Raw genomic sequence first — 26,153 nt, forward strand, 5'->3', positions numbered from 1 at the left:
TGACAATGGTGATCATATATGAACTAGATTATAACTTATTTTATACTCCCACGGCTGTTCTGTGCTATTAAGAATGAATTTTTTTTTAAAAAATTAAGTAAACATCTAGAGCTTGAATGCACATCACAGAATGGCAAGGTGCCATTTTTACATAGTTACTTTTCTGACCATAGTATACTTTTAAGAGTATTATTTATTTTTCAATGTGCACTTAAATTTATCCTTGGTTTTCAGTTTATTAAACTTCCATACAATGTGGGACTAATAATTTGTCATGGGAAAAGTTATCTGAGTAAGTTAGCATCAGGGGTAGTCTTCATATCTAACTTGATACAATAGTAATTCTGTTTCTCATAACATCTCTAAACCGAGGGTCCTCTTTTTCATTTCTAGAACTGAGAGTCAAGTCCCTGTTCTGGACTGTAGTGTTTGCAACTAAGTGCCAGTTAACGCTTCTTAATAGCATGAGCTACACCAGAAAGATAGCATTAGTAGGTTTTTCGGTGATACTGTGCTGAATGTTAGTGAACACTATAAAATGTCCATACTAAAATATCTCCTCTTTGTGCAGTCTGGAGCAAAAGCACACCGCCAGCTCCAGATAATGGTACATCTGCCTGGGGTGAGCCAAATGAAACCAGTCCTGGGTGGGGTGAAGTAGATGATACAGGAGCATCAACAACAGGCTGGGGAATGCACCCTCCAACACTGCGAATGCCATGAAACCTAGTGAGTATGGGCCAGTAATAAGTCATATTTGTAATGATGCACTATATTTGAGTAACTGATTGATTGATTTCACCTGCATATGTAGTGCAAACCCTCCTAGTGAGGACCAGAAGGCACACAAAATGTTTTCTGAAGAGCTGATGGTGGTGCTTGAATGAAAGTGTTTACAAATGACTAAAAACTGATCTTACTGAGATATCTGAACGTATTCATTAATAAGGTCATAAGGTCAGTTACTTGTTTTTCCTTTATCTATAGGACATCCCCTTGCTACACATCCAAATTTTTCATCGTCTGAAACTAGCTTCCAAGATAAATCTCCTGTTATATCAGAGTTAGGAACTTGCCATTTATCCTTAGCCAAAATATTTTTATTGTAGATCCTGGTTATATAGGCAGAAGTCTATCCACTGCAGCAGAAAGTCTGTGGACATTCTAATTTTATGCCTACTAAAAGCTATGTGAAAATGCTGCTTTATTTTAACCCTGTATTATAAATTACTGGGAATTATTTTGGGGGCTCAGCCTTCATGTGCCTGGTCTTAACCCAAACATGATTCTTTTGGGAAAACTAGAACAAAACAGACTTTTCTAAAAGAAGCATGATAAAATGCATCTTTTAAAATAATTGTTTACAGCTTTTATGTACTCAATCCAAATTAATAGATTTTTCACCTTTGTACTTAGAAATTATGTCCTTTATTCACTTGTGAATGAGATCCTTCTGAAAAACTTGGATTTGGTAATTTTGAAATGTCTATTATGTGATTGCACACCAATTTCATTTTTGTGGCACTCTTTTCTGTCAGCATAGGTAGTGTTTTGTTTAAGGTAAAACAAACAGTAATGGAAGGAGTGGGGAGGGAATTGCAAAATTCTTCTTAAAGCAAGTAACTTATTTAATGAGTAAGGGGCTTGCTTGTACACACACTTTTTTTTCCATGCTTGTATAACAAGCAATATATATTTACACACATACAAACACACAATTAAAATCAGAACCATGATTAAAGATATTGAGAAGTAGATTTTGTGCCCAGATTTTCCCCTTCCCAAGACAATTTAAGGTTTTAGCAAGAGGAAGATGCTGGAAAACCCCTTTTGGGAAGATAGGTAGGTAGGCAGAGCAGCAAAGCAAGAAGGAGCAACATGATCAGTAGTGGGAAGGAAGTGTTGATCAGCAGACAAGGTAGGGGTTGAGAAACATGTTGGCTGGTCAGTAGAAGCTGCAGTTATAATACACTGTTGGGTGGGCAAACTGGTGTAGGAGTGAGCAGGTAATAGGAAGGGAAGGAACAGTCACTAGTTCATTTTGTAAAATGAAATGGTTGCAGCATTCGAGTAGCAATGCTCCCTTTGTTTAAAATGACAACACCAATGTCTCGCTAGAGTGGACCAAAATGTTAACATCTAATTTTTGAATTTTCTCATTTTGGAGGGCATGTTAAAATATGAACAGCGTTTTTTGCAGATTACTCTGCTTGCTTCTTAGTCTGAACAAAAACGTATCCTGTTTTTCTCTGCATTCATAAGTAGAATGCCACTAGTTTTTTGATTAGGTCCCAATAAACTTACTAACAAATGCGAAGATTCATGGAGAATTTGTGTAGCACGCTTCCCACATCTCCGATTTCTGACCAGTTTCTGAGAATTAAATCTGAGTTTTCCAGAGCAGAGTTTTATTGTTGACCATGCGTAAAGTACAAGGTTTTAATGTTGGTGGTATTTTTTCTAATCGAATGTTGAGGATTTGATAAGTGTTAACCACATAGACTAATTTCCTTAACTGTATTACTTTGAGAGGCTCAGGAATCCTTTCCTCCCCAGTAGAAACTATGAGCACCTCTTTCATTTTAAAGTTAAAGGCATTTGATATGTTTGAAGCTAAAGTGAATAAATATTCAGAACATTTGGAAAATATAGCACCCTATTTAGCACTGATAACTGTTAGGTGTTGTGCTTTTGTGAGCAGTTTTCTACAGTAGAATAAAATGAAGAATTTTTTTGTCTGTTAAGAGCAGTTGTGTACTAAACATCCCACTGATCTTGCCATAAACTGTCATAAAACCTATCATCCCCCCCCCCCCCCCCCCCCCGCCCCGAAGGTTCCAAATCTATGCAAGATGGCTGGGTGGAGAATGATGGAACAGTAACGGGAACGCGTCATTCAAGCTGGGAAGAGGAGGAGGAAGGAGGAGTCTGGAACACAGCAGGCTCTCAGGGTAGCAGTTCCTCTCACAACTCAACAAGCTGGGGGCAAGGAGGAAAGAAATCACAAATTAAGGTAAGAAACCTAATACTTGAATGATTCATATCTGCCATATACTCTGAAAGCAGGTGTAACTAGCATGTTATTCCAGTGATTGCTCATGTTAATTCCAAGTAGGTGTGTGCACTGTTACCTACACTCACAGAAGATGCAGACCTCATAACCGATCTCCTTGCCCAAGGGATAGCATTGCTGCTGATAAAGTTCAGGTTTTGTATGGTCCCCTAGTCTGTTATCCCCTGCTTGAATTGAGGGACTGGTATGTTGCCCTTGTTATGAAGGGCATGTATTTTCATATTCTTTTAGTGATTGCTCTTGTCCATTCAGCATAGTTGTGTGCGCTTGCTACATGCACCAATGTTGGAAGATTTTCCCTTAGAAGACCCTGGTGCCCTCTGAAGCAGTACCCACATACTGAGCTATAAAGGGTGCCACCAGCCCCTTCCACCCTCAGTTCCTTCTGGATGTCTGTGATGGTGTTTGGAACATGCTTGTCTCACCTGTTGTGCATTTTACTAGTAGGACTTTGTATTTTCTCTTTAGATAGTTCTATTGTGGTTAATTCATTGTTCTTATGGAGCTAGCGTAGTCCCTGTAGAGACTTAGCCTTGAGCAGAGGCATGGCCCATTCCCTGGGCTTCAAGTTAAGTTGCAGTTTTAATTGGCCATGCCAGTTAGTGATGCCTCACCCCCACCCCGAGTGCCCCTTGACTTTGCCTAAGGAAGGGCTGAGAGAAGTGATAAGTGCTACATTTGCAAGTCCTTGAAGCCTTGTGCCAAGGAGAGGGACATTTTCTTTAAGGCCCTCCTCATGATATCCACGTTGGCTCCAGTGCCCAAGCATTTGGATTTGGTGCCAAGTACAAGCACCTCATGCTGCGGAAGGTTATAAAACAGAAGGTACAACTATTTGGGCATATTTGCAAAATGCATGATGAACGAAAAATCAAGACCCTGGTATTTAGCATAATGGATGGTTCGAATAGGAGAGGCAGACCCCACAGAGAATGGATAGATGATGTAGTGGATTGGTGTGGAGCTAGTCTACAGAACCTAAACCACTCCACGCTGGACAGGGAACGATGGAAAGGAATAGTGAGAGAGGCATCAGACACCAACTGATGCTGAGTCCATGGTTATTAATGATGATGACAAGCACTTAAGCGTGTCCTGGCACCCATGGGCACTGTGGCAGTCTTCACCGGCTCACTTGTAACTCCAGCAGAGATTCCCATAAACATTTTGTCATGTTGGCTACAGAGCCGTTACAGAATGAGCCTGAGTAACAAGTATCCAAGGGTTCTCGCTCTTCTCTGGGTGACACATCACCTGTGCATTAGGCTGCTGCTGACACATTACACAGCCTGCTGAAGTTCTGATCTCATTCTCGCTTCTGGTGGCAACAGTTATTTCAGCTTGATTTTTGGGCTTCCGCCTTTGTTCTTAGTAAGTGGCAACAACAGTAGCAAAAAGATGTAAGTGACTGCGCACTTGGCTGTAACACTATGATCTAACTGCTGTGTAGAGGATACAGCACGTGAGACTTTCTAGTGTAGTGTCGAATACCGTGTTAAGATTATAGCCAGGTCTGCACTTTGGCTGCTCCTGGGCTAAGATAAGATTCTAATTAAAAATAAGTGTTCAACAGTTTTTTTACAAGACAGTCAATCTTAATGTGGAGTTGTATGGGTTTGTCAGTTTCTACTTTGAACAAACTTATTCCCTTTAATTTCAATCAGTGTGTTTTCCCCTGGATTTTTAAAGACATTTTATTTTTATCTTAACCACAAAACCACTTATCTGTAAACTTTCCTTTGCAGCATGCACACGTGTGTGTGTATGATATTTCCAACTTCTGCTTTTAGTTTTGTTTCTGGTCATTCACAAGTCACAACAGGACCTAACTGAAAGCCAGTTAAATTCAGCACTTTGCTGTTTGAGAGGAAGATGCTGAAAGGAAACAATGCACAGCAGAAACCTTTACATATAACAGAACAGTGTGCATCAGTTAAACAAATAAATTGCAGTAATTAGTCTTTTTTTTTTTTTTTAAAGTATGTGGCAGGTGTCTATTAATAGTACCAAAGACTGATGAATGAGTAACTGTCATGCTTGAGACATGGATGTCAGAGACTGTATTTTCAGTTCATACTTCTGCAGTTATGGGGTAGAATAAAGAAAGTGTGAAAATGGAGGAAAGATAAGGTAGCTGTTTAATTACATATCTGTTTTGTTTTTTAGTGCTCATTAAAAGGAGGAAATAGTGATTCGTGGATGAACCCTTTATCCAAACAGTTTTCAAATATGGGATTGCTAGTAAGTGGATTTTTTAAAATGTCATAATCCAATTAAGAAGCACGAGCAATTGTTTACTAGGCAAAATTCTAAATTTATATATTTACTAGCCAGTGTTTATGAATTATTTGCATTTATCATTCACATTCTCTTTCCTAACATACTGATTCCAATACTGATAGTTGGCGGCTATTTCAAACTCCACTTACTAGTCAGCATTTATCTTTCATGAAAGTAAAGTATCTTTTTAAAATCTAAATAGATTTCATGTCTCTAACTAATGTAGCCTTGCAGTTCATTTGCAGACAATGAATGGTCTTGTGTTTAAAGTGGACTAGAACTCTGGACATGTGGGCTTAATTCCTGGCTGTGCCACATACTTGTGTGAACTTGGGCAAGGCAGTATCACTGTACCTCAGTTTCCCAGCTGTAAAAAGGTGGTATTGCCTTTAGCTCATCCTGTCTTCCCTATTTATTGTAAGTGCTTATGTGTTTAGCACAGTAGCTACAATAGATATAGCCTCTTAAGTGGAGCTGTAAGACACATACTATCACTGTCAGTGGGAAGTGCAGAGATTTGTGCTGCCTTCTTTTCAGTGTTAAGGTTCACAGATGAAAATGTTCAAGAAGCTGAGCCATGACACCTGATGGAGTGAGTTGCATTTTTCAAAATGCTGTACACAGTTCAGTAATTTGTCTTGTGAAATAGGTATTATCATTATAGAATTGGGAAAATTGTGGTGCGAAGGTGCTGTGATGTCTGAGGTGGAGCAGAATGTTGCTGGAAAAACTGGGAAATAGTATCTGAGTTTATGGCACACAGTCTCAAATAAAGTCCACTAGATCATGCTGCCTGTCAAAGTTATGGGAACACCCTGTCCTGGACTGCCAGCGGAAGAATAACTTGGCTGCACATTTTAAGATTTGATGCCTTGACAAGTCACGAGGAGGAGCTGTCATTCTGGCTGCTACTGGCATAATTTGATCCCTTGACCACTGGAACATGAGGACAGAGGTTCATTTCTGAGAGCAGCTGTTCACCCATCTCTCTCTCTGGCATGAGTTCACATGTCTAGTTGCATTTTAGGAAATTTAACCCTGTATGCAGCCTGACTGAGTTGTGCTCAAAGTTACATCAGGATTATTTTTCTTTGTAGTTTAACACGTTATTTTTATTCACACTGGCGCAAACACTTCCACATTTCCAATACACATTTTTAACTCTGAAGACTATTTTCTGCAGTGTTTTTTAACTTTGCTGAGTACTCAGATCAGTGTTTATTATTTTTGTTTTGTTTTGTTTTTTTGCTCTTTCAGAGTCAAACTGAGGATACTCAAGGCAGTAAAATGGACTTGTCTGTAGGTGCGTATAACTTCATTAAAATGCATTTGGCATGGTGATTCATATTACGTGTTTGACATGATTATCTTAAGAAAGGGAAACATTTCACTACTATTTTTGAGCTGTGTTCTTTTGATACCAAGATAAAGCAGAAGCTTCCAGCCTGTTGGCTGCAGAATTTATACAGCTATACAACTGCTGCTGAGACACTGTGCTGGGTATAGGAGGGAAATATCAGCATAAAATGAAGGGGGTGCTTTAAAAATTGATGCAATAGTCAGTTGTGTTGCTTTAAGATGGCGGAGCATCCCTTGTCACGTGTCTTTGCTATGTGGGGGAAGGAAGTCTACTAGCTTTAGCATTAGACATCCCAGCTACCAGATCCTTAGTATTGATATATGGGAAAATGAAAGTCTTTTTATTGTTGTATCTTCAACTGTTTGCCTCAGGCAATGGAGCTGCTGCTGAATAGAAATAGATTTTATCACCCTTGGTGGCCTGACCACAAACATCAGGGAGTTTAAAAGAGTCATGCTGGGTGAGCAGTGTCCTCATAATAATAGTCTGAACTGATCTCTTAGATTATTTCATCTAAATTTCTGTATTGTTTTACCTAATCTCAATTGATTGCCTCCTAATTTACCATATCTCCCGTGTAAGGAGGACTATATTGTTAGATTATAGGATTGACTTTGTCATCAGAAATGCTTTCCTAATTTCCAAGTTAAATTTTTATTTAGAAGCATTGTTCTTCAAGTTGCCTCTGTGTATTCACACTTGAGACTGAGTTGCCTGCACCATAAGCTTCTGGTGACTGGTGTCCATTGAGACCACACACTTCCATCTTTTTCTCATTCTCAGCTACATAGAAGAGAAAGTGGCCCATTTAGTTCTTCCTAACCAGCTAATTTACAGCAAGATTGGATTATCCTATGGTGTCTTCATCACTTAGAATAATTCAGATACTACAGACTGCTGTCTTGTCAAAATCATCCAAAAGGTCTGTGTGTTTCAGTTTTCCCTCCCTCCACTTCCTGGCCCAGGATGCAGAAGACTGACTGTTCTTCAGATGTGTGCAATAGAGAGGGTCCCTTCAGAATTTCTGGCCAACGGCTTCTTACTCCCATGTCTTCCTCATTCCAAAGAAGGATGAATGACATCCAGTACTGGACCTCAGGTCGTTTAAACATGTTCATTTTCAGCCCTGAATAGAATCATAGAAGATTTGGGTTGGAAGAGACCTGGGGAGCCCATCTTGTCCAACCTCTTGCTCAACACAGGACCAACCTCAATTAAATCATTCCAGCCAGATCTTTATCAAGCTTTGCTTTAGAGAATAGTCACCTTTGAATCTATAATTGTCCCCGTTCCCCATAATCAGTCTGACTCTCAACTTACAGGATGCATACTTCTTTTTCTGTCACACAAGAAATACCTGGAATTCCTAGTGAAATACACACACAACAATTAATTGTGTTATCATTTGGCTTTGTGCAGGTCCAGAAGGGTTCACCGAGTGACTGTGGCAGTTTACCTGTGGAGACATGTCTTCACTTTTATCTTTACCTTGATTTTCTGATACAAGGAGAATCGCCCCAACAAGTCACCAAACTTGTGGGGATGGAGCTTCATCACATCTCCTTTGGACTCAGGATTAATCGATCCAAATCTATCCTTACTCATTCAGAAGAATTTATAAGAACACTACTAGATTCAGGGTCCGCGAGGACATACCTCTTCATCTTGACAGATTTGACATCAAGTCTCAGGGTCAAGAAAAGACATGAGTGAAGATTTCTCAGTATCATAGGACCCATGGTCAATTGTATTTACATGATGACATAGGACAGATTGTCTTTGTCGTCTCTGTATCTGGTCAAAGTAAGTCCATCAGCCAAACGAGCACAGCACAGCATTTGTTTGGAGAAATATACTTCTTCTACGAGTGTCCCGGTGGGTGCTCCACAATAGGTGTCGGGCTCACCCGGCGCTGCAGATGGGAAACTTTCCATCAGTTTCTCCTGGATCGTGCATGCGCTGGCGCGCGCCGCTCCCTTGCACATCCCCGGCCACATGCGTGATCCGGTCCCCGCCAATTCCTTCTCAGCTGCCATCAGCTGCAGACAGAATCCGCTCAGGCTATGGCCAGAGTCAGATTAGATAGAGTTTTTACGTGTAAATTGTTGTTTTTTCTTTTAAAAAAAAAAAAGAAAATAATGTGAGAGAGGAGCGGAGAAGACGCGGGGACGTGAAGGCCAGTAGGCCTCCCGCCGCTGCAGGCTGGTGTCCGCGACGGGTAAACAGGCACGAATTAAGTGCTAAGTGCCCTATTAACAGCAAAAAGACTCACCGCGATGTCCTCTTCAGGCTTTAAAAAGTGCGAGTCCTGCCGTGAAGCTATGCCAGCCTCCGATGCGCATAGCGAATGCATTCAGTGCCTGGGGGAATCACATGTTACCCAGAAGTGTTCCCACTCTGCTAAGCTCACAGCCAGGGCCAGGAAAGACAGAGAAATGCGGCTGAAAATGCTCCTGTTTGATAAGGCTCTCCAGCCTGACTTGCCGGAGGGGCCTCAACCAGAGGGACCCCCTGGGCTCCACAAAAGGAAGGCGGCTTCCCTCACCCCTGCGGTGCAGAAACGGAGGAAGCTCTCTCCAGCCCGATCCCTGCTGGCGGTCTCAGCGAGCGGGACGGGCAGAGCACACAGCCCCCAGCTGCACACTCAAACAAGCGGCAGCGCAGCAGCACACGTGGCAGAGGCTGAGCCTCCGATTACCAAACAGCCGGCACGCGCAGCACTCAGAGCAGTGGCCAGGCAAGCGCCGGAACCGGCGGCACCGCCACAGGCGGCACCAACCCCTGCGGCGCCAGTGGTGCAGGGCCAACAGTCACGGAGCCTGCAGGCACCGGAGGACGTTATCCACGTGGCACTGCAACTGAGCGGGCCGAGCGTGGCGCCAACAGCGGGGCCAAGATCCCCGGCACGGGAGGGGACGGTGCCAGCCCCACAGGGGAGGGGAAAGGCGAGAGCAAAAACCCAGCACCGCAGCCCTTCTCCGGACAGGGCTGCAATGCTGCTATAAACAAGGCCTCCCCTTATGCTGCACACGCCACCCAGAAGATCTGGGTCTCCACCGGCCTATCCAGAGCCGCCTCCTCCATTCCTCCAACCAACGTCACCATGGCTTGGGCCACCTTCGCCCTTTCTGGGATTGGATCCCTTGGAGTACTATCACAAACCAGCTTCACCGTTATCTGAGTCGTCGTGGAGATCTCGCTCTCCCAGACATCAGGGGTACGCACCCCGAGAGTGGTCCAGGTCTCCATCCCCGGACACGTGCCCGTGCTGCCATGGTCGTTCTTATCATGCTGGACACAGACACCCCAGGCATACACCTAGGGGCAGGTCCACCCCCGGCCGTCCAGTACCCCGTGGACACTCCCGGCCGGGGATGGAAACACAGCTATCTCAAGGGGAGTTAATTGTAGAACCCCGAGACTTTCCTTTGCAAGCCTCCAGTGAGCGGGTGTACCATCGGCTGCAATAACCTGAGAGTTCGAGGGAGATTTACCCTAGTGGTTCCTCCTCGTTCTCCCCTGATGAGGCCACGGCCCCCGGAGACGTTGCTCCCCCGGACGACCTCAAACAGTTTCAGGAGCTGTTAGAAAGGGTGGCTTTCACGCAAGGCATCCAAACGACAGAGGTACAGGAGGAACATCACAAACTCCTGAAAAATTTGAGACCCCCGGCTTCATCCAAAATCGCTATCCCGCTCGGTGAAGCCATTATGGAGTCAGCCACTACCATATGGCAGACCCCGGCCTCCGCTCCGCCTACGAACAAGAGAGCGGATAAGAAGTACTTCGTCCCGGCGAAGGGCATGGAGTTCCTCTTTAGTCACCCACAACCAAACTCACTGGTGGTAGAATCGTCTCAGCAGAGATCAAAGACTTCTCAGTACAAATCGGGGGGTTCAGACAAAGATGCCAAGAAGCTAGAGCTGTTTGGCAGGAAGGTATATTTCTCCTCCACCCTGCTATTGAGAATGGCAAACTATGCAGCACATCTAGCGAACCATAATTTTGATAATTACTCCAGGCTTACTTCTCTCATGGATTCGCTTCCAGAAGATAAGAAGCTGGTGCTAAAGGCGATTGTGCAAGAGGGCTACGCAGCTTCGAGGACGGGAGTCCAGATCACCCTGGGCGTGGCGGACACGGCGGCACGCTCAACGGCTACAACAGTGGTCATGCGTAGAGAATCCTGGCTCCAGACATCAGGTATCCCGAGGGATCTGCAGGTGAAGATTGTGGATCTTCCCTTTGACACGCAGAAGTTGTGTGCAGACTCAACTGACTCGGTCCTCCACTCCAGTAAGGACTCCAGAGCTACACTTAGAACCCTGGGTATTTATACCCCTCCATATAGGAAGAAAAAGTATTACCTTCAGCAAAGACGATACCCGTACCAACCACAGCGTGCTCAGTACCAACGGGGCTACGACCAAGGGCGACATCAACAGCAGCAACAGTATAGAACTCCCAGGCGACGTCCTCAACAAAGCTGCGCATCCTCGGGGCAGGCCCAAAGGCGACAAGTTTGACGGGCAGGTCGAGGGCTGCACTATCACTACCATCGTGCAATGCCATTCCCAGCTAATGTTCCATCATCGCCTCCAACCGTTCCACCCCCAATGGCAAAAGATCACCGCAGACAAATGGGTACTGGAGATCATAGCCACGGGTTACGCGATCCCCTTCCAGTCGCTTCCACCACCGAAACCTCCACCCAGGCCCCACCTCAGGGACGCTTCACACGAGGCGAGACTCAAACAGGAGGTGGACCATCTTATGTTCATAGGGGCGGTGGAAGGAGTGCCGGAGCAATTCCAGGGGAAAGGCTTTTATTCATGCTACTTCCTTACAGAGAAGAAAACAGGAGGCTGGAGGCCCATCTTAGATCTTCGGGGCCTCAACCGGTACTTGCGCAAACAACGTTTTCGGATGATCACAGTCGCCTCCATACTCATGGCACTGGACGATGGAGATTTTGCAGCCCTCGACTTACAAGATGCTTACTTTCATATAACGATCCACCCGGCACACAGGCGCTTCCTCCATTTTATGGTCGGCAAGGAGCATTTCCAGTACAAGGTTCTTCCGTTCGGCCTCTCCTCGGCCCCCAGAGTCTTTACCAAAACCCTGGCAGTGGTGTCAGTCTACCTGCACAGATGGGGTGTTTATATTCCCATACCTGGACGACTGCCTATTGAAAGGGGCCTCGAGGGCAGAGGTCCTACGCATGATACGCATAACAGCAGACACGTTTTCTTCGCTGGGCCTAGTCATCAACCTCGCGAAGTCAAAGACCGACCCCACACAAGATATAGAGTTTATAGGGGCACGTATAAACTCTATTACAGCAAGGATGTATCTACTCGACGCCCGCTTTCGCGCCATCAGTTCGCTGGTGCAAGTCATTACATACAGCCCCACGGTGCCGGTCTTAACGTGCTTGCAGCTGCTAGGCCACATGGCGGTGGCGACGTTTGTGGTGCAGAATGCCAGATTGCATATGCGCAGCCTACAACATTGGCTGGTGAGCGTCTACAAGCCGGCATCCCACACTGTCCACAGGGTGGTGTCGCCCACAACAGAGGTGCGCAGATCCCTGCAGTGGTGGGTAAACCCCAAGAACCTGGTAACGGGTACTCTTTCCCCAACCACAAATCTCTATTTTTCTTACTACCGACGCTTCCCACATAGGTTGGGGAGCACACATCGGCGACAAGGTGACGCAAGGACTATGGTCCCCTGCGGAACAGTCACTGCACATAAATATACTGGAGCTCAGAGCAGTGTTCAACGCCTGCAAACACTTTCGAGACCACATACAGGGCAAAGTAGTCGGGATCAATACAGACAATACCTCCACCATGTTTTATATAAATCGACAAGGAGGACCCGATCCCATGCCCTATGTGCGGAAGCAGTCCGATTGCGGAACTGGTGCATCGCCAACAATATAATGTTGAAAGCCTCGTATTTGCCGGGCTCTCACAATGTGAAAGCAGACCAGCTGAGCAGGCGCTTCGCACTCACGCACAAATGGCAGATCCGCTCCGATCTGTGACGACCGATCTTTCACACATGGGGGTTCCCCCAGATCGACCTGTTTGCCACTCAGCACAACAAGAAGTGCCCCCAGTACTGCTCCAGGGCAGGATTGGGGCGGGGGTCCCTGGGGAACGCATTCGCGATTTCATGGAAGGGCCCCCCTACTTTACGCATTTCCCCCCACAGTGCTCATCCACAAGGTCTTGCAGAAAGCCAGAAGGGAGAGAGCCCGCATGATTCTAGTAGTCCCAATGTGGGATCGACAGCAATGGTTCCCCTTGCTTCTGCGCATGTTGGACCGCCCACCGCTCCCCCTTCCGGTGGCGCCGGACCTACTCACACAGGCCCAGGGCTCCATAGTGCACCCACACCCCCAAGGTCTGCGCCTACAAGCATGGCTAATCCATGGCTCAGCTCCCTAGAAAGCACATGTACGGAGGGAGTACAACAAGTCCTGGAAAGTAGCCGAAGGACCTCCACCAGGAAGACCTACAAGCAGAAATGGACTCGATTCATTGCATGGTGTTCTGCCAAGCAGTTAGCTCCCCTTGATGTTCCTGTACCTGTAATACTAGAATACTTATTGGACCTCAAGAGGGGCGGACTTTCCCTATCCTCGCTAAAAGTCCACCTCGCCGCTATATCTGCTTTTCGGCATGCAGAGGAGGGGCCCACGGTATTTGACCATCCTATTGTTACCAGGTTCCTGAAGGGGCTGGTAAACCTGTACCCCCCTTGGAAACTGCTTCCACCATCGTGGAGCTTGGACTTGGTGCTCAGCACGCTAACGGGTCCACCTTTTGAACCATTAGCCGCAGTTCCCCTACGTCTCCTTACGATAAAAACAACCTTCCTACTTGCAATTACGTTAGCTCGCAGGGTGAGTGAGCCCGCAGCAGTTATGGCAATGCCGCCCTGCACAGTATTCTCAAAGGAGACAGTAACTTTACGGTTGCACCCAGCCTTTGTTCCGAAAGTTTCTTCCGAGTTCCACCTTAACGAACCCATAGTTTTACCCTCGTTTTACCCGAAGCCTCACAGCTCCAGCAAGGAGGCACGCCTACATCTCCTGGACGTGAGGAGGGCGTTGGCCTTCTACATAGACAGAACTAAGTCCTTCCGGAAGATGGACAGGCTTCTAGTCTCTCTCGCTCCCAGGTCAAAAGGAGAGGGTCTCTCTTCACAGAGAATCTCGAAGCACATTGTGTCCTGTATAAAAATGAGCTACGAACTTTGAAAGACTCCTTTGCTGGCCCCGCCTAGGGCTCACTCCACCAGGGCAGTGGCGGCGTCAACAGCCTTTTTCAAGGGCATCGTGTTAAAAGACGTCTGTAGAGCAGCGACCTGGTCATCCTGTGACACCTTCGCCAAACATTATGCACTACATCGGGTATACCAAGAGGACACCCGTCTGTCGACAGCAGTCCTTTCAGGGGCAAGCTGCACATAAACCGATTACCCACCTCCTTACTTGGGTTACTGCTGGGTAGCACCTATTGTGGAGCACCCACGGGGACACTCGTAGAAGAAAGAGAAGTTACTCACCGTAGTAATGATGGTTCTTCGAGATGTGTCCCCGTGGGTGCTCCACCACCCGCCCATCCTCCCCGCTTTGGATCTCTGTTTAGTGTTTTTCAGGAGCATCCGAGGCGGTTGGTCAAGGAACTGGCGGGGACCGGATCGCGCATGTGGCCGGGGACGTGCAAGGAGCGGCGCGCGCTGGCGCATGCGCGATCCAGGAGAAACTGCTGGAAAGTTTCCGATCTGCGGCGCCGGGCGAGCCCGATACCTATTGTGGAGCACCCACGGGAACACATCTCGAAGAACCATCGTTACTACGGTGAGTAACTTCTCTTTTCATTGTTGTTCTGGTGGAGAGATCATCAGAATGTCTGTAAAGGAGTGATAATCTGTTTTCACCTTCCATAGACACTCTGTGGAGTACCTTTGACTCATCTGCAGACCAAAGGTTGATTGTCCCCATTGGAATTCCAACTACATATAAACAGATTAGAATGCTGAGTGATTTTGTGTTGTGTGCAGTCTGTTTCTACCTGAGATTCAGGGTACCACTGTGCAAGTTCAAGCATTACACAATGTAAACAAGCAAGGAGGAGCAAGACCATCTCCCCTGTGTCGAGATGCCATTCTCCAGGGAGAATGGTGTGTTTTAGCATCACGTCAATCTTGTAGTCTTACACTTCACTTGGAATGCAAAACAACTTCATGGACTAACTGGGAAACAACTGTTTCACATTTTGATCATAAGCAAAGAGTTTGGGCTCATTCTGAGGTGCATTTCTGATTTGCTGAGACAAGAATATGCTTTGCACGTTTCCTCCAATTCCTGTCATTCCCAGGGTTCTCAGGAAAATAAAGGAGAGGACAGACTCAAGTTGTCTTAATAGCCTTATGGTCAGTGCACCAGTCTTGGTATTCAGAGATAATCTTACTAATTCGGTCAGTTTGTTGCTGATCAGGCCAGACATATTTTAAGGCTAAGATCTGGATTTATAGCTCAGCCCAACATGTCTGCATCTAACAGCTTGTTTGCTAGCTGGCTGACTTTGGAAGATGAATGTTGGTCCGCTGAGATACAGAATGTTCTTATTCAGAATTGAAAATGTTCAACAAGGCTTACTTAGGGGACCAGCTGGAAATGTGTTTGATTATAGCCTTTTTTTAATCATAACTTTCACCTTCTGAAGGCATCTATTCCTGTCACTTAAGTACAAGTTATAATGGAAATATTTAGGTTTCTTTAATAGCTCTGTTAAAGTTCACCCAGCAGCATTATCTCTGAACCATCTTCCAGTACAGGGACATAAGTGTTTTTTGTTTCCCAGCCTCCAGTCACCATCATTTTAAGGAGCTAAAGCACATCGTCCCCCTTGATAGGGATTTTTTCTCTTCCTTGAGGCTTAAGTATAGTCTTCATATCTTTTGATAGAACCTCTGTTTGAAGCTGTATACTTTCTAATTTGTGTATCATTTGTCTGCTAAGAGGGCATCGTTGATGGCTGTTACCTTTGCCAACAGAATGAGAGAGATCCAAGCACTGATGTCAAGACTATCTTATACTTTCTTCCGTAAAGATAGTTACCTATTCTTTTTTTCCTCCTAAATTTCTGCCTAAAGCAGTCCTAGACTTTCACTTAAATCAATTTATTTGCTTATAAGGGCACTTTCCAAGATCTTGCTCACCTCCTGCAAAGGCTGAGCTACAAATTTACTGCATTTTTAAGAACTATCTTGTGTTGCCTTAACACATAATTCATCCAGATAACAGGTTGTTTCAGAAAAAGTCTCAAAATGGGTGCTAGACTGCTTTAGAATGTCTTATCCAGGCGTTTTAAAGACTAACAAAATAATTTATTAGGTGATGAGCTTTTATGGGACAGGCCCACAAAAGCTCATCACCTAATAAATTATTCTGTTAGTCTTTAAAGTGCTACTGGATTTCTTTTTTGTTTTGATAGTATATAGACTAGCACGGCTTTCTCTCTGGTTTTTATCCAGGCATGTTCTACTAGAGCTTAGGCATCCTCTTTGGCCTTTATTAAGAGATATAACATTGCTGCTTGGAGTTTTGTATATAAATTTAGAAGCCTTATTCTCTACTGTCAACTTCTTGAACTGATGTACAGATTATCAGGGCAGTCTAACAATACGTAAATAGGATTCCTGGCACCCATCACCTTGGACAGACAACTTTTTGCCATTCACCTGGAATGGAATCTACAGGAACAAATATTTAAAGAAAATAGTTACTTTATATAGTGTAACGATGGTTCCTCAAGATGTCGTGTCCACACTGATCCCATGACGCACCTTTCTTCCTCATGGATGCAGAATCTGATCACCTTGGGAATTCTGTGTTGATGAAGGCACTGAATGGTGGTTGGGGCTCAAGGACATTGTAGGTGCACATTCAGCCCTAGTCCACTGTTCACCAAAAGAATCTGATACGGCATGCCTGTGGTATCTACAATGAGATCCATGAGAAGTAAGCATCTTGAAGAACCAGAGTTACTGTGTCTGTAAAAAATAAGTGGTCCTGTGGCACCTTGTAGACTAACAAATTTATTGGAGCATAAGCTTTTGTGGGCAAAGACCCACTTTGTCAGAAGTTGCATATGACGAAGTGGATCTTTGCTCAGGAAGGCTTATGCTCCAATAAATCTGTTAGTCTATAAGGTGCCAGAGGACCTCTTGTTATATTTGCATATACAGGCTAACACGACTACCCCTCTGATAATTGTACAGTGATCATTCTTTTTCTATTAATAGGACTGGAAGGGACCTCAAGAGGTTATCTGGTCCAGTCCTCTTCACTCATTACAGGACAAAGATAATCTAGACAAGTGTTTACTCTTAATGTAATGTAATGGAGATTTCAAAGCCTTCCTAGACAATTTATTCCAGTGTTTAGTGACACTGACAGTAAACAAGTTGCTAACATGCAGCCTAAATTGCCATTGCTTCAGTTTAAGACCAGTGGTGCTTGTACTTTCTTTGAAGGTTAAGGAAAGTATATTTCTCCCCGTCTTGTTACAGCCTTCTATGTACAGTAAAACTCGGATTATCCAACATAAGTGGGACCGAATGATGGTTGGATACCTGAAAATGTTGAATAAGCAGGGATGGATGCGGGGCTCATGGGCCCCTTTTGAAATGATGGTGGCTGGTTCCCTAGCCAGCTTCTGGAGCCAGCTCCCCAGCTGTCAGATGCTGCTGGCTCTGTCTCAGGCTGGGACCCAGCTGGTCTTGGCCGGGAGCTGCTGCTGGTCCCTGTGGGGCTGTTGGCTTTGCTATGCTGGGGGCGATTATCCAAGCCCTGAATTATCAAACATTCCATTTCATCCCACATTGCCTGAGGCCTAATCAGTGTGGAATAGAACAGAAGAATTACTACTTGTCTTGCTTACAGCACTCCTGCTAACACGTCCCAGAATGGTGTGTGTGTGTGTGTGTGGTTTGGTTTTTTTTTGACAGTGTTGCACTGTTGACTCAAATTTAGCTTGTAATTCACTGTGATCTTCTCATCCCTTTCTGCAGTCCTCTTTTCTAGGCAGTCATTTCCCGTTTTATACGTGTGTAACTAATGATGCCTTCCTAAGTGGAGTACTTTGTATTATTCTTTGTGAATTTCTTCCTATTTACTTCAGACCATTTCCTCAGTTTGTTCCGATCATTTTGAGTTTAATCACAATTAATTTTATATTAATCATGCTGTTAAACAATAGAATTATTAATTAAAATTTAATTTTTACATTTTCAAATATAATGCAAAGTATAATGTTCAGTTTCTACTTTTATGACATATTTGCACTGTAAAATGATTAAAGTATTGTTTTGCAGTTCACTGCCTACAAATATTGTAATACAATCTCTTTATTACAAAACATCAACTTACAATTGTAGACTTTTTTGTTGCATAATTGCACTCGAAAACTTCAGAGCATACAAGTCCACTCAGTCCTACTTCTTGTTTTGCTCATTGTTCAAATGTTTGTTAACATTTGCAGGAGACAATGCTTCCTGCTCCTTTACAATGTCACCTAAAAGTGAAAACAAGCATTCTCATGGCTCTGTTGTACCTGGTGTTGGAAGATATTCATGTGCCAGATGTTCTAAAGGTTCGTATGTCCCTTCATGCTTTGACCATCATATCAGAGGTGGTATGTCCATGCTGATGACAGCCTCTGTTTATTCATGATCCAAAGCAGTGTGGACCAACATACATTCATTTTCATCATTCGAGTGAGGTGCCACCAGTAGAAGGTTAATTTTCTTTTTTTGCTGATTCAATTTCTGTAATTTCCACATTGGAGTGTTGCACTTTTAAGACATCCGAAAGCATGCTTCACACATCATCCCTCAGATTTGGGAAGGCCCTTTAGATTCTTAAACTTTGGGTCAAGTCCTATATCTGTTTTTAGAAAGCTCACATTTATATCTTCTTTGCATTTTGTCAAATCTTCTGTGAAAGTGTTCTTAAGTGAATATGTGTGGCTCATCACCCAAGACTACAATAATAAGAAATATATGTCAGAATGTGGATAAAACAGCAGGAGATGCATAATTCTTCACTAAAGGGTCCAGTAACAAATTTAATTGCAACTTTTTTAATGAGTGTCATGAGCCTGGAAATATGTATTTTGGATTGATGGCCAAAGCATGAAGGGACATACGCATGTTTAGCATATCTGACACACAAAAACTTAGCAGTGCTGGCTACAAAAGTGTCAAGTAAAGCCTGATCTCACTTTCAAGTAATACATGGTCAACATCATTATCTTCTGTAAATGTCAACAAACTTGCTGAACAAGAAATAGGACTGAGTGGACTTGTTGGATCTAAAGTTTTCATTGTTTCAGTTTTCAATACTGTTTTTTTTTAATACATAATTCTGCATTTGTAAGTCTGACTTTGATAGAGATCACACTACTGGAGCTGTAATAAGTGAACTAAAAAGTTTCTTTTTTATAGTGTAAATATTTGCAATCAAAAATATTAAGTGGACACTGCACTTTGTGTGCTGCGTTGTAATTGAAATCAATATATTTGAAAATGTAGAACTCATCCAAAAATACTTAAGTACATGCTGTTCTCTTGTTTAACAGCATGATGAATTGCAGCTAAAATTTTAATTTGCTCTACTGCCGTAATTTTAATTCTCTTCTCCCAGTTTGGTATCATCTGCAGACTTTGTAAGAATATGTTCTATGCTATTATCTAAATCATTGATGAAGCAACCAAACAGGGCCAGACCTGAAACTGATCCCTGCAGGACTCCACTTGATACTCCCAGTTTGACTGTGACCACTGATGATTATTTTCTGGGAATAGTTTTCCAATCAGTTATCAAAATCAGTATCACCCTCCTTATAAGTAGCTCCATCTAGGTTGCATTTCTCTAGTTTGTTTTATGAGAATATTATGCCAGGTGGTATTAAAAGCCTTACCTACCACTCTTCCACTTTCTCCTGTCACAGGACACTACTAGGTTGGCTTGACATGATCTTGGCAAATCCATGCTTACTGTTACTTACCTTATCATCATCTACGTGTTTGCAAATTGATTGCTTAATTATTTACTCCATTATCTTTCTGGGTATTAAAGTTAAAATGACTGGTTCATAATTACCCAGATTATCTTTATTTCCCTTTTTATGGATTGGCACCATGTTTGCCCTTTTCCAGTCCTCTGGAATTTCTTGTCTTCCATGACTTTTCAAAGATCATCGCTAATGACTTAGATGTCTCCTTGTTCAACTTCTTGAGTAGTTTAAGATGTATTTCATAATGCCCTGTTGATTTTGAAGATCTCTAACTTGTCTTGATCTTCTGGGACAGGAATTGATACTCTGAATGGGGCGTTTGTTTGACTTGTCTCAATGTATAGTCAAACCACCATATGAAGTACTATTGGCAGCTTCTTCATGAATTTTGTACCTAATCCTAAATAGAATAAAGAACAGTATTTCAGACTGGAGGCGAGATACAGAAATATTTTTTCTGCTGTAGTTAGGTTACTGTCAAAGATGAATTGTTTGAATCTTCCTGATAGCAAAAGACAGATAAAGGTACTTTTCGTGATTAACTGTCTGGTTGTCCAGAATGAATGATGAGCCTAGTTTCTTGATTAGAGATAATATGATGGGGTTTTGCCAGTTCTTCCCTTTTCACATTTTCCAGGATTTAGCTTTGTCCAGACATCAGTCTCCACACAGTTCTGCAGGACAGTTACCTGTGTTGGATGAGAAGTACACAGAGGTAGATATTATTGATGCGTTGCTGGTATCATAGGTTATAATGCAAACAGTTGAATTTAGGTGTTGAGCAGTTGTGGCTATTTAGGATCTGTTGAAAAAGGAAGAATGTAGCCAGGTGAGGATGATTCCAACAACTTCTTCCAAGACACACAAGGGATTGGCAGTATCATTTGATCAGAGAGGTTGAAGATACTTGAGAAGTTGAGTGATATTAATTTTGATATTTCAAATTGTGTTGCTGCAATGAACCATGACAAGAACTCAGATCAGATATTATCTAGGATGCTAGCATAGGCTCTGTGTTACTGGGGGTGGTTCATTATTGCCTTCTCAGCAACACTGCCTGTGAATGAGTGATTACTGACTAGACAGACAGCAGTGAATGAGGCTGGCATTGAGTGTGGCTCTTTTGGAAACAGGCTAGATTAGAGTGGGCATTAATTTTCATAAGGGAGCCACTCCAAAAGGTTGGTGGTCACAGACTGTACGTTTCCGTTCTATTAATGGAGGGGGTTTGGGGTCTGGGATAGAGACTGGGGCAGAAGGGGGTTGTGTCCTGGAGCAGGGGTATGGAAGGTTTTGTGAGGTGCAGGCTCTGACCCTGACTGGGAGGCACTTACTATATATAAGCTGTGCAGCGGTGAACTTAGGCAGGCAAGCTGCTTGCATACTATGGTGGCCCCATGTAACTCGTAAGTGGCTCATTGCTGCTAGCAGAAGTATTTCTGTATGCCTCTTGGCAGGGAAGGGAGCAGCAAATTTCTTCCTCTCACTTGCAACCATATTACCTCTTAATTTTTTCTATCAGTGGAATAAATTTAATTATGCGTACTAAAGTATCGAGAGATGAACACCACCAAAGAAACACATGCTGTCAACCTTGGGTGGTTGCGGGTGCTTTGGTGATCAGTTGGGGCAGCTCCTGAAACTCTCCTGGGGGGCTGCCCAAGTGCTCAGTTTACAGGGAACACAACTCACAAGTATTGCCCCTGAAGATCGTATTGTTCAGAAACAAGCCAGTGTGAGCTGTGAGGATGGTTCTGAGGGTGTGAACAGCGTGCCAAGACCTGCTGCCCCGCTCCCTCCAAGGGGTGCACAGAGACATGCTTGCTACAGACAGCCTGGCCGCTTCTGGGAGTAGCCTGCCTGAGTTCCCCACTGTGCTGCAGGACTTCTAATGTCCCAGAGGGTAATGGTGGGCCAGAGTGAAATGTCTGGTGGGCCAGATGTGGCCCATGGGCCATATTTTGCCTTCTCCTGTACTAAACAATGGCATATTTCAGAAAGTCTAGTAGTGTACTTACTCTTAGGAAGGTGTTAACAACTTTTCGGCTGTGGGCATGGGTTCTAGCTATCTTAAGTTTCCAGGTAATGTTTTTAGAAGCTCCATCTGTGCTGCTAAGCACAATTGTGACAAAGTGGTTGTTTGTGCTACTTTGTGCTGTGCTGAATATACCCTTGAATATCAAGAGATGTGGTAAATTTCCTCCATTTTGTCATAAAATAGTGCATATCCTCATAGCCCGTTATGCCTAGCTTTGATTGAAAGGAGGGAATATGTAAGTTATAACTTAGCTGATTTTATGAGACAGTAAACTTCCCTGATGCTATGCTTGTAGGGGAGGATTGATTTCCTTTATACACTGCCACTGCATGTATTTGTACTAAACTTCTGTATATTTTGTACACATTTTTTATTTATTAATGTTTTAAAAGCAAATTGGCTTGTTTAATCTTGCAGTAAATTGTAATACCTGATTTTTTTTTTCAGCATCTTTTACCATGAGCTGTAGTTCTACATTATAAAATAAATTCCTGACCCATACTGTTTTGCAGCATGTAGAGGTACTTTCAAGCCATGTTAGCTGTGAATCTGTCCAGAAGAACAGGTATAGTTTTGGTAGTGGCACTGATATTTCACCATCTTCCTTCCCTTGTATAGGTGGTCTCACAGATAAAAAATTTGATGCGGACAAACGAGCCATGAACCTCGGGGATTTTAATGATATAATGAGAAAGGATCGATCTGGGTTCCGTCCACCTAATTCCAAAGACATGGGAACCACAGATAGTGGGCCTTATTTTGAGAAGGTGAGATCAAATCCGCTACTACATTTACATAAGAACCCAGTTTTTAAATACTCCTTTGGAAGTAATATCCAAAATCCTGGATGATAACTTAATAATACATTAAATAAGATAAGAAAAGCATGCATCTGTAGAGTGAACATAGATGAAAAATTGAGGTGGGTTAACGATGAGCAGGAATAAATTAGTGTAGTCCTGAGCAGTGAGTATAGCTCTGAAGAAAGATTATTTGAATACTTCAGTCTTTTGCTGAGGAAGAAGTCATCCATGTTGAACAGGCACTAACAGAGTTTAGAAAGGGGGCATCACAATGGTCCTTATTTCTGTTTATCTACTGGCTATACTCCTGCACCCTAGAACTCTGTTTAAATCTAAACATACGGACAAAATCACAATATTGGAAGACTTTTGCTTTTTGCTTTCATATCTGCAAGTTATCTGAAGCATGCGCTCTAGATTAGATTGTCCTATGTGCTGTATTTGTCCATTTACTGTTGATTTCCCTACACCTGTTATATACTGCTGTAGTATCTCCTTTGTAACTTTGCCAGCTTGAAATGGGTGCTGTCATGCTTTTTAGATTTCAGATATTATTTAAAACATGATTGGAGAGGGTCCCTTGGATATACTTTTTTTTATTTTAAATGCAGTTTTTTAATAAAATGTAAAAGAGATAAAACGTTATAAATTTTGTGGGAATTCTCCATCCAACAAACCATTTTTTTTTTTAAATTCCTATTTTTAAACTACTCCATTTTTCTGTAACAGGCCAAACAGGTTTATGAACTCCATCTGCTGGTCTAATTAACAAACACCAGTGGCAGAAATGCCTAGTGTGGACCCAAATCAGCATGTATAAACAGAAGTAAATAATAGGAACTCATACTTGCTGTAATTGTTGCTGTAGTGGAAATATTCACTTCCAGAAAAGGACAAAATTAGTAATAGAAGAAATTTTCTGTGCATCTATGAGATTTTTTTGAAGTATTTTTACATCTACAGAAATTGACCATGCCTCCTTAATAAAAATTCTCCAAGTGCCAGCAGTTAAATTGATTCAGACATTTCCCCTTTAAATTGCTATTACAAAATACCTTTGCTTATTCGTGATCACTCACAGTCCTTCTTTTTTTTCCTTTTGCATTCTGTTGCTTCACTAACCAACTCCTGCTGATTGGCTAACTACTGCTTCAGCTGACTTTGCCATTCTCCAATCAAGATGGGTGCCTTGGGGATGAGGCTCCCTGCTCTCCCTTCTCCCCTTCTCCCAGCTACAAGCTCTCTCCCTCTGGTTCCACACTACCCAACATCAGCCTTGGGGCAATCGGCTCAGGGCTCAATCCCCAAAACTTCGCTGCTAGACAAGTAAGGGGGCCACCTTCTCAGATTTATTACTACGTGGTTGCAACGTAGGTTTAATTCTGGTCAGCTGGTTTTCTTACAAGACTTATTGATCACCGACTACATAGTATAATGTAATTAACATAGGTTTCAGACATGCTAACCCATGAAAAATCCGTTTTCCTTCCTATTGTCCAATATATATTTTGTTTGTTTCACTGGCCTCTTATTGCCTGCAATATAGTGCCACAGGGTGATGGATTTACTTTTCAAGAAAGCTTTTATCTGCTTTTGAAGTCAATAACAACTGTTGTTGAAGGATTTTCTGTAGATGATCTTCTATTCTTTCACTATAAGAGCAGGTTACTCCAAATTTGTCTTGGACTTCTTTTTACCCAGGTTCCATACAGTGACTTACATGTGGAAATGTTTGGAAGAGTTATTTATTTTTCTAAAAAGACTTAGCAAGAGTAAAAGGATGGAAGAAGAATGATTCCTCGTTAACAACTATTAGGCAATTTTCAGGGGAAAAATTGTGTGTGCTTGCTATAACTAGGTAAAAGTAATTGTAGGCAGTTTATGGGTTATTGTGGCAGGATAGTTGGGAAGAATGTTGTAAAAGGGAATAATGAGAATACTCGTATTTTAATGTACTACGAGAGATTTGTGTTAGTGACCTCACTCTCAGAATGTTAGTAGTTCTCCAGGAATCTGCTCAGAAATAGTATTAGACAAGAGTTTGAATTCTTTTTAATGTGTTTGGTTACATACTATTCAATATTGGTAAAGCTGATCAGAAAATGGTGAGTATTTTCTGTGTAGAATGACAGATATTCTTAAGAGCGCAGAATTATTGTTCTTCAAGTTCTGGTGTCTGTATGTATTCCACATATGGATGTACATGTATCACAGGCCTTGATACCAGCAAGTCTTGCCTCAGAGTTGGTCCATAGCTGCACAGGTGCTCTCATTCTTCAACCTGAGGGCATGAAGGGTGGCGTGGCTCAGTGGTTCTGGATTTCTGTTCCTACTTACTGCCAGATCATGTGATTTGGAATTCTCTGCATCGTTTTGTGATTTTTTTCCTGTACTTCAACACCTGTAAATACATATTGTAAATAGTTTTTAATGAGTTTAGACTTAACATTTCAGTGTTTTTATAATTAGTTTATTCTCCTTTTGAAGTACTATGCCAGGAGTCCCAGGATATAAAGAACTTTTATCTCCTTTCCCCATTCTTCTCAATCAACAGTGAACACCAGAGTTGCCTTTTACTGTCTTGATGAGGTTCACAATGCCAACAAGTACAGTTTTTGCCACTCTGTCTTTCAACCAGGTATCCCTCTTGGAATAGGCCAGGAGGTCCCACTCAGATCTAAGATAAGGGGTACCCCTTATATAGTGGTTTCAGATTGTGAGTATTACTCCTCTGGGTGCTAACACTTAAGCCTAACAAACCCTCTCACAAGAGCAGGAATATGGCCATAGGCATAATGATAGATCTCTGTCCAGACGTATCTGTAAGATAAAGGATCCTACCCCATCTCAGTCTGTTGGGTGAGTTCTTGCATGTGTGCAGGTCCTGAAGAATTAGTTCCACGCAAACCTTCTGTTAAAGAGAGAAATGCACATAGGAAGACTAATCCCATCAGTAAAGATCAACACTTACTGCCCCATGTGAGAACCTCTGAGCAGCAGACTGGACGCCTCAGATTCATTAATTCCTACTTTAGGGTCTCTTCTGAGTGTAGGTAGGGTGACCATCTTTATGTCACTGGAGGATATTTTAATTTGTCTATCACAGTCACTTCTTCTGTTGGGCATTCTCCTTACAGACATTTCTATACCCAATGAACCCTCCTTGATGGAACAGTGATCTTCCCAGGCTATGTCCACAAAAAGTTCTCCGCTGCTGGTGCTGCCAGTAGAGCACAACCCTACCTTTTCAGAGTGAAAATTATTTGTGAACCTGATACTCCATAAGAATCTCCTTCCACCCTTCTTCACAAGGATAACATGCCAATGCAGAGCCCAACGGAGAATCCAGGAGACTATTTGTAACTTTTCCCCAACCCCTCAATCAGTTCACCCATTGAACTGACGTTACCACAGGCGCTATCAGAAGCTTTTACAGAGAGTAGCACATAAACTCTGTATACCTCTTAAGGAGATCCAGGACACACAGCACGTTCCA

General features: G+C 43.1%; 1 protein-coding gene across 1 annotated transcript in view; it reads left to right on the top strand.

Moving 5' to 3' along the window:
- Window positions 1–26,153, top strand: part of TNRC6B (trinucleotide repeat containing adaptor 6B) — a 262,680-nt gene that overhangs the window by 173,027 nt on the left and 63,500 nt on the right. The window contains 6 exon segments of the mRNA XM_075009512.1: window positions 572–688; window positions 691–729; window positions 2,835–3,013; window positions 5,240–5,314; window positions 6,611–6,656; window positions 22,473–22,621. Coding sequence (XP_074865613.1) covers window positions 572–688; window positions 691–729; window positions 2,835–3,013; window positions 5,240–5,314; window positions 6,611–6,656; window positions 22,473–22,621 — 605 coding nt within the window.

Source organism: Carettochelys insculpta, chromosome 1 (genome assembly GCF_033958435.1).
Source record: "Carettochelys insculpta isolate YL-2023 chromosome 1, ASM3395843v1, whole genome shotgun sequence".
NCBI classification, from domain to species: domain Eukaryota; kingdom Metazoa; phylum Chordata; order Testudines; family Carettochelyidae; genus Carettochelys; species Carettochelys insculpta.